Source organism: Typopeltis vanoorti, chromosome 11 (genome assembly GCF_054136105.1).
Source record: "Typopeltis vanoorti isolate ZY-2024b chromosome 11, IOZ_Tvanoo_1.0, whole genome shotgun sequence".
Lineage (NCBI taxonomy): Eukaryota > Metazoa > Arthropoda > Arachnida > Uropygi > Thelyphonidae > Typopeltis > Typopeltis vanoorti.
This window is the reverse complement of record NC_143559.1, coordinates 124,956,869-124,975,155: the sequence shown is the minus strand read 5'-3', so window position 1 is coordinate 124,975,155 and position 18,287 is coordinate 124,956,869. Positions and strand designations below refer to the sequence as shown.

General features: G+C 33.8%; 2 protein-coding genes across 2 annotated transcripts in view; one reads left to right on the top strand and one right to left on the bottom strand.

Moving 5' to 3' along the window:
- The window catches only part of LOC150102025 (lysine-specific demethylase 2A-like), a 478,446-nt gene extending 465,869 nt beyond the window's left edge, over positions 1-12,577 (bottom strand). The window contains exon 1 of the mRNA XM_090400997.1: positions 12,383-12,577. Within this exon, the coding sequence (XP_090257123.1) occupies positions 12,383-12,463 (81 nt within the window). The 5' untranslated portion in view covers positions 12,464-12,577. The remainder of the gene's footprint in view (positions 1-12,382) is intronic.
- Positions 12,578-12,885: 308 nt separating this feature from the next.
- The window catches only part of LOC150102024 (calcium release-activated calcium channel protein 1-like), a 56,581-nt gene continuing 51,179 nt past the window's right edge, over positions 12,886-18,287 (top strand). The window contains exon 1 of the mRNA XM_090400999.1: positions 12,886-13,622. Coding sequence (XP_090257125.1) covers positions 13,419-13,622 — 204 coding nt within the window. The 5' untranslated portion in view covers positions 12,886-13,418. The remainder of the gene's footprint in view (positions 13,623-18,287) is intronic.

Here is an 18,287-nt window from a genome sequence, read left to right as displayed (position 1 = left end):
GTCTTATATGCAAACATTAATTTTCTGATCTTTACTATCGCTCTACTAGCCAGAAATATCGAACATTTGTAATTTATAATTTCTTATTCCAAAGCATTTATTTATTATATCATGGTAGCATGCCTGAAAACATGCACATTATATATATGATTCTTGCATGGGTAAAAATAAAATATTACTCTTTTTAGAAAAAGAGAGAGATCCTTAACTGATTCATGGGGAGTCCTGTGGATGAAAAATGACCTTAAAGGAATGAAAAAAGTACCATCAGTTATAAATTAAGCTGCCAATAATGATGAACATGTGAGATGCGCTATTATTATTACTATCTGAGACCTCTAGGGAATCAAGGACTCACTCATTGAGGGAGACCATGTATCACCCAAACCAGCTGTCATACCTTCCCTTAAATTCATTTTAAGGGAAGGTATGAAAAAAAGCAAACTATTCCACTCACTGACTGCTCTCTAAGAGGAAAAAACCTAGCTCTTACATCTTTCTTTTGACCGCAAACAAACTTAACTTCCACAGATGCCCCAGTATTCTCTCCCCACCTTCCATATAACGAAACATTTAATCAGACAATATGTTATAACACCCATTCAGAAGTTTATAGACCTCTATCATATCTACCAGAATCTGTAATCCACATATCCGCAATCAATCTGTCCTCATAATTTAAATCCCATAATCTGGATATAATCTTTTTAACTCGTCTTTGCACTCTTTCCAAAGCTTCTTTATCCTCTTGAAACCTGGGAGACCAAATCTGCACACAATAATCCAGGTGTGGTCTTATCAAGGGGTAAAATGACTTCCGTATATGTCCAAGTTCACTTCAACATTACAGCTATCCTCCGAGTTGTATTTGTAACTTTTGCTACGTGCCATTTGAACTTCAAATTCCTATCCACCATGACACCAAGATCCCTAGCCTCATCAGTTTTTTGTAGCATAAACCCACTAATATAATATGCTGCAGAAATCTCATCACGTCAAAGTGCATAACTTTACACTTACTAACATTAAACTGCAGCCATTTTTGTTTGCCCAAATTTTCAGCCTATTCAAATCATTTTGTAAGTGCTTGATATCAGTAGCATCCCTGATTGCCCTTCCTATCTTTGCATCATCAGCAAATAATTGTGCATCTCCTGTTAGACGCATCCTAACATCATTAATATATAGATTGAACAATGATTCAAGGTGACCAGTGATGTACCTTGAGGTACATCACTGGTCACCTTAAATCTGGAGGATTCACACCCACTGTATACCACTTTTTGATATCTGTCTGTCAACCATCCACTGATCCAAGTCAAGAGTTTATATATTCCAATGCCATATTCTTGTTTATGCAACAGCCTTTCATGTGGTAATGTATTAAATGCCTTAGCAAAATTCAACATCATCATGGTGTATCCATGCCCTTTATCCAACTTGGCCATAACATTGCTATAAAATATGAGCAAATTGCTAAAACATGATCATCCTGTAGTAAACCCATGCTGCTCCTTGCAGAGTATAGCATGTTTGTCTACCCATTTCTGTATTCGAGTTCTTACCAATGTCTCTAAAATCTTCACTACCACACCAGAGATACTGACAGGTAAGTAGTTAGACACATCAGTTTTTGTACCATCCTTGTACAATGGAGCTATCATACATTCCTTCCAATCCTGTGGTATCATTCCTCAGCTAAGATTCAAGTTATACAAACATGTGAAAGGCCCAATAGATTCGGATGAACATTCCATTAGCAAACATGCTGATATTCCATCTGTCCCTATTTACAAATTCTTATCCAGGTTATGCAACAGGTCTTCAACCTCATTTTCATGCACTTCTAACTCTTCATCCAATGTAGCAGTAACACTGTGCACCATGTTACATATGCTGGTTGATATATCTCAGCAAAGCAAGCACCCATTAATTGAACAAATCTCATTAGCTTCTGATACTAGAGTACCATCTGCATTCAGTAAAGTTATTCTTTCACATTCATTCCTTCTTTTTCTTGTGGTATAACAATAAAATTCTTTTGTTAAAATATATTATAATACTGTTAGATTTTGCAAAGCATTTGATCACTTTCTGCATGACAACTTAATATTTAAATTGTGGCAATTGGAGTTGGGCATTTAGCTGGTGGATTGAATAGAGGAGGACCTCTGACATATATTCAAGAACTGTAAGTAGAGAAGCTGGTAGAAATAAGAGGGTGTGATTGGATTTCAAAGTGCTCAGTGCCCGTTTGCAATGAATATCTGTTTACAGATGATGCAAAACTAAAGAATTATTATGAATAAGTGTTGCTCTTTTGTCAGCACAGCTGTACTCCAAGAAGTAGAGGAGAAAAGGATCTGTAATAAGCTTGCACAAAGGTGGTAGTTTCAACTTTCAGCAAAGTAATGATGCATGCAAATTCTTCATTTGTTGTTGTTATGTGCCATCCAGTTGTCTTCGACTCTTGGTGATGATCCTGAACAAAGGCTCTCGATCCCACTCACCTCTTGTTCTTTCTTACAGTAACTGTAATTCAATTCTTTTATTGTCCATCCTACTCTTTTGTGGTCTTCCTCTTCTTCTCATTCCCTCAGTCTTCCCCAATGATTCATCAGCAAGCTTAACACATCCAGGGTACATCCATCTCTGCTTAGCAATCATTGCCTCCAAGGAGCATTCTGTCTTTATATTTTCTAAAACTTTCTTAATGGTCATTTTTGCAGTCCATGGGATTCTTAATAATCTTTTCCACACCCATAATTCAAATGAATCAATTCGCTTTCTGTCTTCCTTCTTAATAGTCTTTTCCACACCCATAATTCAAATGAATCAATTCACTTTCTGTCTTCCTTCTTAATAATCCAGCTTTCACATCCATACATCACTACTGGAAATAGTAGTGATGTATGGATGTAATCTTCACATTACCATCATTTCTGATTCTGGACCACAGCAATTCACAACTTTCAACAATTTTCTTTTTCTCTCTATTTATTATAAACTCATTTAAATTGCCAGAATCTACCACTTTTTTTTTGCTGATGAATTAAGCACAGCTTTGTTATTTTCCATCTTAATCAAGACGGAATCAATCGCTCCAGGTCTTCCTTAGTTTTTGCTATGAGGATTGTATCATCTGCATATCATAAATTATTTATTTTTCTGCCACCAATCTTAATTCCAGCTAGATCTTTGTCTAAATTAGCCATTCTCATAATATATTCACATAAATATTAAAAAGTTAAAGCAACAGCATACAACCCTGCTGCACCCCTTATCCCACTCAAACACTGTCTCCACTGTCTGTTACTCCAGAGACTATTTTTACTGAAGCTTCTTGGTTGTCATACAATTCTCTTATCAAGAGAATTAGATGTTCAGGTATTCCTATTGATCTCATTACAATCCACAGTCTGTTATGATCTACACAATCAAAAGCTTTCTTATAATCAATAAAACAGATGAAACTTCCTTCTAAAATTCTCTTGTTCTTTCTTGTTCTTGTTCAAGCCTGCCTATTCATATATGGCTCCAATTGGATCACTTTCGGCATAACTTTACTTGCATGTGAAATTAAAGCGATGGTCCTATAATTCTCTCAATCTCTGGGATTTTATTTTATTTATTTATTTTTATTTTTGGAATTGGGATGAATACTGATGTTTTCCAATTCTGTAGGCTAGAATATTTTCTTCCAAACCTGTTGACAAATTTCAGTCAATATATTCACAACTTCATCTCCAGATGCTCACAATAATTCCATTGACATACCATAGCTCCAAGAACTTTTCCTTTTGGCAGCTGTTAAATTGATGATATCACTTCATGGATTCCTCAATAAATTCTCATTCAATATTTTTATCTTTCTTATACAAATCCTCCACATACTCTTTCCATCTTTTTTCACTGCCTCTGTCTTTATATTTTCTAAAAACCTTCTTATTGGTCATTTTTGCAGTCCATGGGATTCTTAATAATCTTTTCCAGACCCATAATTCAAATGAATCAATTCGCTTTCTGTCTTCCTTCTTAATAATCCAGCTTTCATATCCATACATCACTACTGGAAATACCATTGCTTTGACAATTCTAACTTCCATCAGAAGTTTTCCCGAATTACTTTTTAAAACTCCTAATTTGAGGATAAACTTCTCCATAGCATCATTTATTTTTTCCAAACAGACCTCTTACCCATAATACTGCTTTCTTCAATTTCCTTGAACCTTTTGTTTATGTTTTTCCTTATCTTTCCTAGTCTGTCTTTGGAAATCTGCACTCAGTTGTCTAACCCTTTCTTTGTTTCTCTGAAGTTTCATTTTTCTTCTTTCCTCTAGTATTTGAATAGCTTCTTCTAACAACCGTTTAATTCTTCATACAAAACAAAAAAAAGAAATAACCACTTAAACAAAAGGGAGTTTAAAATGCAGGTCACTATATAAAATTAGAAATAACTAGTGGTTGCTCAAGGAGAAAGGAAGTATATTATTATTATTAAACAAGACCTCGTGGAGTCAAAGACTCATCTGGGAGGTCCTTTTATCACACACACATCTCATCATACCGTGTCTTAAACACACTCAAACTCCTTGCAGACACCACACTCTCAGGCAAGGCATTCCAATCATTCACAACTCTGCATGAAAAAAACCTGCCTCTCACTCCCCTACTCACACCCTCTTTATACAGTTTCCAGGGATGACCTCTGGTTCTCCCCTGAGCTCCCACTATTCTCTGTAGAATTTCTCCACCATTGATCTTATAACAACCCCTTACCAACTTGTAGGTCTCTATCATATCTCTCCTCTTCCTTCTCTCCACCAGACTCTGCAAATTACATCTTCTCAATCTTTCCTCATACTCAACATTCCAGAGGTCAGAAACTACCTTAGTCAGTCTCTTCAATATATTATCATTATTACTGTTTGTAGCTTATTTAAGCTCTTGTTAACAGTCAGTGTCCTTACCTCCAACTGAACTTCTGGTTATAATAAAAATATGAACACAAAAATAGACGTGTCAGATAACACACAAAGACGGGAGGGGGAAGAGAATGTTATCGTTTTTATGGTTTAAACAAGACTTGGGGTATTATGCAATTTAAGGTTAAAACTGCTATTTGTACAAATTGTGTGGATATGCCACCATGTCTATGATTAGACACATTAAGTTTCTAATCATAGACATGGTGGCATATCCACACAATTTGTGGATATGCCACCTTGTATGTAACCACCTTGAGTTTTAGATTCCAATGTCTATGATTAGACACATTAAGTTTCTAATCATAGACATTGGAATCTAAAACTCATTAGTCTCTCCACGGGGGGGGGGGGGAATACTAAGTGGAAACAAATCATTACAGAATATTTGATTCGCCAGTTCTTTAGGCTAGCCGTATTCAATTCGGAATTGTGTACACCAATGATTATTAGAGCAAGATGGGGGGCAAATATCATCATCATGCATATCAACGATTTAGGCCTAGCGTGGCCTGTTCCGGCCTTAGAAGTCATCGTTGAATCTTTTAAGAGGACGTCCTGGTTTTCTTTTTCCTAAATAATCTAAATTTTCGTAATTCTAATTTTGGTACGAAAAAAATTTCTTGAATTATTAAAAAAATTAAATAAAATAAACTTACAATCGGTCTTAATGATTATTACTACTTTATTACAATTTCAGTTTCTTTAACATTCTTTATATACAACATTCGTGAAACTACAACAAAAGAACAAACATTCTTCATATGCATTGCAAAGAAATATCATACAATTAGTATTGATATATTCTGATTGCCCCGTCTCCAAAAGTTAATAGTCAAAAAGGCACCGCCTACTCTCTTTGGCGAATAAAGGGTGTGAGCGGATTTATTATTTATGTGTTGGTTTTCGACTCTTTAAGATAGTTTTGTGGTGTATCCAAGATAACAAATGTTCTGCAGTATCTAAATTTATTATTCTCTCCGTTTCAAAAGATTAAGAAAATGCAATCTTGAAATTTAACTACTCCAATGTGTGCTTGAAAAACAAAATATTTCTAAGAAGATAATCTTAACTGCACTTTAAACCCACATACACTGATTCCGATAAGGAATCAAGAAATTATTCTTCGCATCAATAAGAATAGCGTACTAAAATCAGAAAAAAATATGTTCGAACTTCAGCAGTAGCTAAAAAGATTTTAAATATTTCTCATGTCTTTGGAATTGAATAAAATTGATTCATCTTCCGGGTAACATATGCATGCTTCAAAAACAAAACCATCATCTAAATTCAAATTCTCGTGGGAGCTGAGGGGGGGGGGGATTTTTGTTTAAAATTTTAGGAAATTTAAACCTATGGGAAGTGTCTTTCCTCCTAACGCAAACAGCTGGAAAATTATTCCACAGATTTTTTAACGATAATACAAACAAGAATCAGTAAACTTACGCACGCGCATTAGTACCACGACGGATTAATTATAGAAGTCATAAAAGTACATAACTGATAACTAGCCTAGAAATCTTACTTGCAGCTGCAAATGAAACAATAAGAATTAAGTGCCGATTAAAATCGCAAGGGAACTATTCTAAAATCAGTTAACATGGTATAGAAGTATATTTACATCCTTTGTTTGGATATAAAATACAATCAGTCCTCTTCGAACTACGACAGTCATTCCATTAACAGATTCACCAAATAACTTCACTTATGTAACTCATGGGCCAGGATGTAATTATTGCTGTTTTCAAAGCATATCAAGAAATACTTTTGCTTAGGCTACTTGCTACTACTGAGTGAGAAACCCTCAGAGACTTTAGAAGAAACGTGATAGTTTGAATTTACAAAGAATATAGATACAGCCTAGAGTGAATGGTGTTTGTCAGAAGCAGCCGAAAATATGTTCATACATTCACAGAATTCGACAAACTCTTTGGCAAAATTGTGCTGCAAACTAATTTGGAGTTGGAGCAGTTGGTGGAAGCTGTGGAAGAAAAGCTCTTAAATTAAGACTTTATAGAAGTAAAAGCACAGGTTGCAAAAGAAGATTTAAAAAAAAAAAAAAAAAAAGAAGCAGATGAACAAGAAGAAGCAGCCAAGCCCCAAGCCATAAACTTAAGCGAAAAATAGAAATGGAAAAATAACCGAACTGTCTCTGTTAATAATGCATTTCGGTTATTTGATTAAATGAACTCCAACATGGAGTTCATTTAATCAAATATGACCAAAATAGACAGAAAGAATAATGCGAGCTGCAATAAATTTATACAGAATAGAAAAGACACTGTGCAGATTGAGTTGCATTTATTATACAAAATATTAAAGACGCTCACTCCTGCTGTCACCTCGCCTTCTGAAGACGAGCCCAGACCTTTCACAAGTTATGCATCTGGTAAGCCATGCGCTTTTTTGAAATTCCTGATTTGAAGGATTTATTGTTGATGACCATCCTGCCTCTTCCGATGAATCATTCAATTAATAAAAGCAGCAGCTTTGAAGAATTACTCTTGTACCATGTGTTTCCAGCTAATTATTTTACTGGTAAGCGCACAGAAACACCATACACTCACGTTTCGATTTTACTTATTGCAGTAATTTTATAATTTGTAAGTTGCACTATTTCACAATAAACAAAGAGTAAAATTAATTAAAATATATAATAAAAGAGATTTACACATTTCAGCATTCAGATGTAACTTTTAACATATCCTTATGGTTCATGCAGATTTTCCGACTTGCCACCTTCTCAACTTACGAGGGAATCGATACAACGAAACCTAGTCGTAAATCGAGGACTGATTATATATAACATAACATTTGTGACCTGACAAATAAGACTGATTTAGAAGAAAAGGGAAACTGGTATTAATGAAACTTCATTTGGGATGAGGAATTTATGACTAGAAAAACTGTTTTACTGCATAACAAACGCTTTATATAATGCAAACATTAATTTAATCATAATGGTATAAACGGGCACAGCACCACTGATCTGAATGAAAACGTAATCTTTGTGAATACAGTATTTTAATAAAATAATAATGGATAGAAACACGTTTTATTAATTAGAAAACAATTCTAGTGTTCTAATGAATATTTTCTAGTGTCTTCAAAGCAAACAGTTCTGCAAGTGTTCTTCTCCCGCAAAACATACAAACCGGACAGAATCACGCACAGTTAAAATAAAAATACTGGGTAGTGCAGCAATGGATTATGTCTTGTTGTGTGGAGTGAGGTGACCTTCCGCAATGAGTCCTGGGAGATAAATAATTATGCTGGAAATAAGGGACTTCTTAACCCCCCCCCCCAAAAAAAAAAAAAAAATTACAGACATCCGGAGTCTAAAGATAATAATCGCTTTCTCAGAGTACAAAAAACATTTTAAGAATTTTAGTAACTTAAGTAATCATCTTTCGGATAATTATCTCCGAAACGAGAGAAATCAATATGGGATCAGACCTGTTCAGATTTGGCTGATGCAGAAAGTCTTCATAAGATTCCTTGAATAATCTTAAAAGGAAATGCAATGAAGTGCTATGGCCAGCGGAATCTAGTGAAGACTCTCTCTGCACCAACTAAATCCAGCAATCGATTTTTGATATTATATATATGTGAGAGAGATGGTTACCCGAAAGATGAACATTTATAATTTATTGTTCTTAAAATGTCTTATTTAAATACTATTAATCGGTTATAATATATACTCACTTTGCATTTCCAACGCACTTATCTGATTGATTTTAAAGTTCGTCGTTTGCTCTGATGATACTAATATTAAGCTGGAGAAATATTAACTGTTAAATCTTTAACGAACTTAAGTTTTGTAATAGAGCCTATGTTTATTCGTTTTATGTCATTAAAACAATGTTATGAAAAGCTTAAAAGTATAAGACATATGGATATGCTTGGCTACAAAAACGTACACTGTCACTTCCACTAAATAGCGTTGGGGAGTACACTTTTGTTTTGGAGGGGGTATTATTTTTCTTTTCAAAGTGGATCAGTCCGCTGTAGGACGAAGATCTCCCCAATTTCTCCATTCTCTTTTCCAGCTTCTCTTATCTGCTGCATCCAAGCAGCAGATAAGAGAAGCTGTCATTTCTTCCTTGGTCTGCCTTCCCCTTTACCTACTCCTTCTATAGGTCTTCATTCTGTTACCAATTTAGGTTATTTTGCGTTATATCTTACAATGTGTCCAATTCATCTCCAATTGAATAAATAATGACATCTTATCAAATGGGGAATATCTTCCCATTTGATTTCTTGTCACAGGGATCACACGAAGAACTACCGTTACCGACAATAAGTTTTTCTGTTTTTTGGTGGCCTGGAAAGGCAGTCATCCTACACCTCCATTACTTCCCTGTTTAAGTGTTATTGTTTTGTAGAAAATAATTTTTATAAGTTAAAAAAAAAAAAAAAAAAAACTTAAAACAACTCTGGAGATAATGCCTAAACCAGCCTGGTAAAACACTGCCCTAACATATTTATTACTAATATTCAATATTATTTCAAACTTTTCTGCAAAGTAGGCTGGATGAACAAGTTCGTTTCTCTTAAACAGGATGCTAATTAAAATGTCGATTTATTATTACTTGCAGCTCATCCATGGGGTCTACGACTCATCACAAGCCACTCAACACCATATTTAATCTACCTGTCTAATGTATTTTTCTCTGTTAATTTGAGCAACGAAACAAATCTAAAAATAACATGATCAAATAATTTTCCCATGCATTTGCACGCAGTCTGAACCCTTAATCGAAAACTGTATAATCCGCTTTCTTTCCTTCTCAAAACAATTACACGACGTCTTTACAAATCCCCCTCCATTCGAACTCCTAAAAACAATAATACTTCAAAGTATAACTGATACACGGCTTAGTAAGATAAATAAATCTTCATGTGAAAATACATAACCACACACACACACACACACACAAAAAAAAAAAAAAAAAAAAAGCTATGACAAATAATACTGTAATCAGTCTGACATCCATTACTAGGTTTAACAAAGACGCCAGCCAATCGAAAATGGTCAAAATCTTCCTTTCTAAAATTAACTTTTAGAGCAACATGCTTTGAAAATATACAGAATAAAAAATAATATATGTATATGTGATTTTTTTTTTATAATCACACCCGACAAAAATTCGAAATGTTATAAATACATCAAGTACCTGCAAGTGATTATCGCCTCATCCCCACCCCTTCCCCACGTTACCATGCTCTGATACGTTCTTCTGAAATTTCAAATACAAAGTAACCTTGTAAACAATCCTGGCTACTGTGTTTATGATTGCATTTATACGTTATATAAATCTCACTTTTTTTTTAAGCACTCATTTATAAACAAACATTTAAATTAGGTTTTCTTTAAAAAAAATTACCATCAATATAATGATGCTAAACTCAAGTATGTTTGAAATGCATTATTTTTCATTATATGTTAAATTATCAGCCATTAAAAGTTCTTGCTTTAAGTGATTTCAAAATATATGGATTAGCAAAAATAAACCTCCGACACATAATTATAGTTCTATGTGAATCTATAAACAAATCATCCAATATAAACCCTCTAACAACAACATAAACAGCAGTTTTTCATCTTGTGTGAAAAGACATATGTAAAAGAATATAATTAATAGATTGGAGAACACACACACACGTAAAATGCATGTAAAATCCGGTGGCAGAGTTAGCATGCGCGAATTCAGAGCATAACAAAATGCTGGGATTCAAGAACAGAAAAGTAATGCATTCATTTATCTTAATTTAACACATTAATATGAATTCATTATGTTATTCTCTTGTTTTAGCAGCAAGAATGAGTAATTTCGAAGACGATGCCATGTTATTATTATGATTGGTTGTTCACTGTTAAAGGCAGGTCCCTCAAAGCCCATATCAGAGCTTCTTGCAGCTATTCGGGAAATCTGCCATCCTAAAATCTCGTAACCACAAAATCCATTCTCATAAATACAGCTGAAACTAAAAATCACTACCTGTCTTCATTTACTCGTATGATTATATTAATAGTTATTTCATCAATAAACATATACATGTGATGGTTATTTCGTTCGTTATCAAATCTCGGGAGGTTTTTTTCAGTTGTCATAACAAAACTATCTTTCCCAAAACGGTGGGTCCAAGTTACCAGGCAATTCGAAGGAAACACCATTTTGGGAAACTTTGATAACTTATTAAGTTACCGTGTGGGTAATTAATCATCTTTATCGAAAAAATATTAACAGCAATATCTAACAGCCCGTATAATAATAATAATTATTATACAAATACCGGTTGGAGTCAAAGACTCCAAGTTCGCAACAGCAGCAAAATAATCTGGTATTATGTGTACTTTTCAAGAGTATACATAATAATAAACCTAACAGCTTTCAAGAGTACTGATTAATTAGGTTAAATCAACATTATTTTAAATATTAAAATTGTTCTTTATCTGTTCTGTGAAATGCGCTTAGGAGGAAGTACTACCAGCTATGAGGCGCTGCTTAATTAAGGGAATTTAATGAAAATTAGGTATATGTTCATTACTGACGATTACTATCCCGAATCAGAATTAACTGTACATAGATTAAAAAAAAATCCTGCCTACAAATGAGGGAGAATAAGGTTTGGTAAACTACATTATACATTTTGTGGGCTTTAATTTGAAACTTAGTTTAGAGGAGCGTTGATCAAAACAAGTGGGAAAACAGCCAACTGCATGAATATTTATAAACAAATATGCTGCAAAATAAGCATACCATAACGAGACTCCCCCCCCCCCTTAAAACTGCACGTAGAAAATAGCATTATTGAACAGTAGCTTAATACTGAATGTAGCTTAGCTACACATCATATTTCATTTGTTGAAGTGATAAACATATTTCCCAGCGTGAGTACGCACCCACACACCCACAGTACACAATTTTCTACCTTATACATTGCTTGGGCAAATATAAAAATTAAAAACTTTTAATTTAATTAAAGACAATTTTTTCCAGCATTGGAAATTCAGATGAGCTGCAAATTAACAAATAACATGATTTTTATGATACAGAATTACAAAATAACCAGTATTCATGATAATGAATTAAAGAATCGATTCATATTTATGAAATTAAATAAAGGATGCAAGTTTACACAATGCAAAACAAAATGTAAACTAAACCACGTGCTTTGATTTTTTTTTTTTATGTATAAACACCAACACTGTGTACAAATACAATTCATAAAACTACTGAATGTTTCTTGATAAATTTTCACCATGTTAATAGCAAGTATAACAAAAATTAACACATGCTATGTAAAATGGCTACTAATGAATAAATAATTATTATGTATTAAAGAATTCAATGCTCCCCTAAATAGTATGTTCATATGCTTGATATACTAACCAACTTAGGTCCGTTGTCTTCGTGATTTTCCATGGCCGTCAAGTTGAAATCGTCAATGATAAGTAAACACTCCATATTCATTAATATAGTTATGTATACATATACATGTATCACTTCTCATACCTAAAACAGAAAACTTACTAGCGGTAGTTAAGACAATACGCTCTCGTCTAACTTTTGTGTATTGTGCTACTTGACGTCACAGTCTAGAGGTCGTAAAAAACACTACCACGTGATGTGAATCTCTAATACGTATAATTTCATGCTACAGAAAAACTAATTAAATTGATTGCTTAAACTTGTAAAAGCCAATACATTTTCAAAAATTCGTATTTGTACATTATATCTTAAACTCCTTGAAGGATTCCACATCAACCCAATAAGGTTCAATATGCCTAATATTCCTACTCTGATATTAGTATAAGGGAGAATACGGAGGAAGAAAGGGAAACGGGCGGTTGCCTTGACTTGTGCATAGTCGCTTGTCACGTAGGCAGTCACATCGACAATGTGGTTGTGTACGTACGTAGCAAGTGTACATCGAGCTGTGCGATACATTTGGATGTGCTTGATAAGATAATGAAGTTAGTTTATTTTTAAATGCCCTATTGCTGTCAGTTTATCCACTTTGTGCATATAACAATTTAATTTTTTGTCTAAGAATTGTGGTAAGCCTAAATTAATTGAAGAAAAAAGCTGTGTGCATCTGTGGAATAGGTCAAGCGACAAACTTACATCAATGAATTTGAATGGCACGAGTGTTATTTTGAAAGATAAAAAAAGGATATTCATCGACAGTCTTCATAATTACCAATTAAATTTACACTTACTCTGATACTCTTGGGATTAATTTCTTCGAGCTGAATTTGAAAATAGTTGCGTATTTTCAGTGATAAAGTAAACCAAAGCTTGGGAATATCTACAGCACGTTACGGATTCCTTTGCCGAAGTTATACCTCTAATACAATAGCTAATAAATAATAATATAGATAATATTAGTGATTTATGGCTTAAGTTGGTTTGTTTATCAGTACTGATGCATTTTTATCCCCATAACGATCTCTTTGGACCAGATAGTGGACCTAATGTCTTGTCAGAGTGGATGCTACAAACTTTCATGAAGGAGATGTCTAAACCTGAAAACAATATTCATGCTTTGTCATGGAGAAGACTGCATCTCAGCAAAGCTAAACTAAAAGCTTCCAGCAGAACATCAGCACTTTTATCAGGTTTTGCAATGGTAAGCAAACATGTCTTATTATTATTATTGATTATTGATGAAGCAGCTGTAATATGTTTATAAGATGTCTAATTCGAGAGAAAGTTAAAAAGTAACAGAAGATAGATCTTAGCTAATACTGCATGCTTCTTAAAATACCCAGAAATCAGAATTGTAAACTTCATATTCTCTTCGTATTCATTGTTAATATTCAAAGAAGTTTATTAATTTCATTTTAAAATAAATTTTTCGTTACTTTTGACGTATCATTTTATTAGAAACAATAGCCGGTTTGAACATCTTATTCTACTAGGTACTTTGCATAGCAGCATGAATTAGATCACATTTGAAATTAATTAGTAGTTTTAATGTGTATCTCAATATTTTTATACTAGGTAAGATTTCCTAAAATTGATTTATGGCTGGAAATTTATTTTACAATGAAATGAATAAACTTCTTTGAATATGAAGTTCAATTTCAGGTAGCCTATATATCAAAATCTTTACGAGATTGAATAATATATGGAAATATAGTATTCAGTCTTATAATGGAATAATATATGAATCATTCAAATAACATAATAAAACCGCAATTAAGATCCGTGAAGGCCACATTGTTATATGGAAGAGAGACATGGAAAGTGACAAAGAAATAGGAAGCAAATTAGTGTTCAAACAGAGACTGCTGTTTGTGGCCAAAATACATTCTAATATTGTACACAATGTATAACAAATGAATTATATAAACAGGCAAAAAAAAAAAAAAAAGCACTTTTTTTTGGGGAGTGGATTGACAGTGTACTGAGAATGGATAAAGGATAAATTCCAAGGGTAGCTTTAACAGAGATCCCGGAAGGAAAAAGAAGGGCTAAACTGCCTTGGTGAAGAATGACAAATAAGGAGGAATGATGGTTAGTTTAGAGAACTGGAGAGAAAAGTAGATTTATAAAAGAAATTACCCACTTACATTGGCTAACAAATTTAGCTGAACCCAAATTGAAAAAGGGGAATAAGGAGGGAAAAATAGTAGCACTTTCAGAAAGCCTGCCATGAGACACCTTTTATGTATCCAAATTAACCTCATTTCTAACTCCATATTATGTGTGTGTGTGTTGTTAGTTTATAAAAAAATGTTTTCTGTGATATAAAAGAAGATGAAAGAATTTGTTGAAAAGATACATTTTCTAGTATTTTCAGCTTCAGCTGAGTTTACATTTAAAATTGAATAATTTTTGCTTCCTGAAAATTTTGAGTTTTTCTTTCTACAAATCTGACAGACTTCCTGGTAAGCAAATGTATTTGATAGATAATGTGTTTTATCATATGGCTTTGACTATGGCAAAGTTAGAACAATTTGGATTGTTATGTTGACTGTCATGGACAAATGATTTTCAATTCAAAATGATTAAAAGCCTTTGCAGTCAGATTATGGAGGAAAGAAACACAAGAATTGAAATGACTTTAACCTTCAGATTGGATTTGCTGAATAATTATAATTTCAATGAGAGTAATAATTGTGCTATGTAATGTTCTAGCTATGATAAATACTGGGATATAGCATATCATTTGAGGTAATCAGTCTTTATGCAGCTTGATTTTACATGCCTGCTATTGAATATATGCAAATTAAAATAATTTAAAAGTACTAGTGGGAATAATATAGCAATAAGTAGTAAAAGCAATGATATATTAATAAAAATAAAATAAAAGCAAGTCCTGAAAATGCTGACTAATGCCAATTAATTATAAGTGCAATATTTAAACAGCTGAACTAGCAATTTTTTTTTTGTAAACAGAGTTAACACTTCCGATTGAATCTGATTTTCAGTGCAGTGGAAAGTCTGCCTTTGCTAACCCATTTAGTAAATACTACTGTTGTCTACTAAAATAGCTGTTGGCTTGAACCCTATTGTGTTGTAGTTGGAGGGAAGAGTGCTACTTGCAGTAAAATCAAGTAGAAAATTGATTATTTATATTAAAAACTCGCACAAGGCCAACAGCACCATGTGTAGTCAAATAGTTAAAAATCAAAAAGGAACCTGTTGATATGCTTTAAGTAACTAGAAGGTTTTAGTCCATAGGGAAGACTGTCCCAAATTACATTTGGCAGAGGTTTAAGCAGAATCCAGTTAAGTACCTGTAGAAGTTATTGAGAACTGGATTACCCTCTTCTGCATAACATCTAACACCACTTACCTTAGAATACTGTTCCCACATTGGGAACAGTATTCTAAGGTAGGATGAATTTGTACAGATAACAAGTAATCTGGAGCAGGAAAGGACTCCTTGTATTTTTGGTTAGAGGTGGGAAAACAATAAGAAAAAGTGAGGTGTGTCTGTTTTCATGAAAAAAGTTGGGACTGTGTTTTGGTAACATTCAATTTGACAAGGTTGGTTGGCCTCATCCCAGTAAAACATATCAAGATCGGTGTTGTTGTTGTTTTTTTTGTGTGTGTGGTTCTCGCCAACAAAAAGTTATTAGCAAACCTGTAATGCATTTGTACTGTGGGTGGGCTAAGGATTTTTTTTTTTTTCTTCCATTTTTATCAATTACCATATTTGCCAGCGTATAAGATGCATCGGCCTATAAGACGCATCCCTGTTTTTGGACACATGTTTTAGGAAAAAACTTTATCACTGAATATTATAATGAATTTACAGCATTTCAAATATAAAGTAATAAGTAGGTCTACTTTCAACAAATACCTAATCTAACTAGGAAAGAGTATCCACCTTTTAATAGTCTTTGTCAAAACCCAGAAATTCATCTCCAGAGCTAAATAAGAGACACTTGAAACCTCTTTTAAATCAGAATCTGAGCCCTCATACAACAAATTGTCCTCTGTACCATCTAGTGCATTACTAATGCCACACTTCTTAAATGATTTAACCACTGTGTCTAAGTTTTCACAACATCCCATGAAGTTTTGACCCACTCACCAACTTGCAAAATGCTAGGCCTCCTCTTCTTCCTGATGGCATAACCTCAAAATCTGAAGACTGCATCTAGCAGTCTAAATCATCTGTATTAAATAGTTTATTAATACAGGCATCTAAATGTTCAAGTTGACTAGTTAGACCTCCTGGAATTACAGCTGAGTTTTCAATTCCTTGAGTTTATTTTTAACATCTGTTCTGTGAGAACGAAACTGATCCCATACTATCAGGGCAGGGTTCTTCAACAGTCTGCCAGGGTGTCTAGACCAAATGTTATCTATCCATAACTGGAATACTAGAATGTATTCCAGTAATTGGAATACATAACTAACGTAACTGGAATGCTCTCACACTGCAAGGAAGCAAGAAAGAAATCGCTTAACTCGGAACAGAGAAAATTTCCAGAAATGAAAGTAATAAAAAAACTGAGTACTGGCGTATAAGACGCATCTTGTTTTTCAAGACCTATTTTCAAAGAAAAAAGTGCATCTTATACGCCAGCAAATCATCTTCTCTCTTCCATCATCAATGTGGATGATGATGAGGCCGAATGAACTCTTTCCACTTTTGTCTGTCCCGGGAGAGTCCGTACAATTCTGTCCAGTTTGGTGTCGCTTGTTGTGATTTGGTTTTCAGGTCCTCTTTTATTTTGTCTATCCATTTAATTCTGGGCCATCCTTTGGATCTTTTACCTTCCATCGTTGTATTCAGGGCTTTAAATGGTAGTCTTTCTGGTCACATGGCCAAACCATCGCAGTCTTCTTTCTTGGATTTTGTCTATTATTGTTATTTCGTGTTTTAGTCGTTTCCTTATGTCTTTGTTTCTTAGTCAATCCAGCAGAGATACTCCAAGTAATCTTCTTAGCCAACCCATTTCAGTAACTAATAATTTTTTCTCTTCAGCCTTTTTGAGATTCCAGCATTCACTTCCATAAAGGAGTACTGGGAGGACCATTGTTTCATAGATTCTTACTTGTTTGATGTCTCTTGACTTCCATATTTTATTAAGTCATCCAAGAGTTTGGGATGCTTGACTGATTCGTCTGTTTATATCTTTTATAATTTCACAATTGTACTCAATAACTCCTCCACGGTAGGTGAAGTTTTCTACTTGCTTTAGATTCTTGCTATCAATTTCAGTTTTCAGATTGGTGCTTCTTTTTCCTATTTATATAATTTTTGTTTTGCCTATATTTATGTTTAATCCAGATTTTATACACTCCTTTATTTTATCAGAAATTCGCTGTAGATTTTCTTCTGTGCTTGCAAGTAATGCAATGTTGTCTGCAAATTTTAAATTTGTTGCATTTTTCCCATATATTTTGATTCCGGAGTCTTCATTGTTTAAGCCTTATTGGTTGCTTCTTCCAGTGTAAGATTGAACAGGTCTGGTGACAGATTGCATCCCTGTCTTACTTCGCCCTTACTTACGCCAGAAAATACGGTATATATATTTTTTGTATTTTTTTAAAAATTTCTTCTTCTTCTTATTATTATTATTATTATTATTTTTTTTTTACATAGTCTGGAAACTACACAAGAGACCAAACATGGAAGTTTTTCAAGCCACTTCATGCCCCTCTAATAAGAGGGGGCGGTGCTCATGCACCAGGCGATGAAATTCATTTTCTACCTAAAGACAATCGCATTCATGCCCAGGGCAGGAGTCAAACTGCAGCCTCTTGGTTGGAGAGCAGGTACACTATCCAGGCCTGCAATTTAAGACATTAATTGCAGAAGAACTCATAG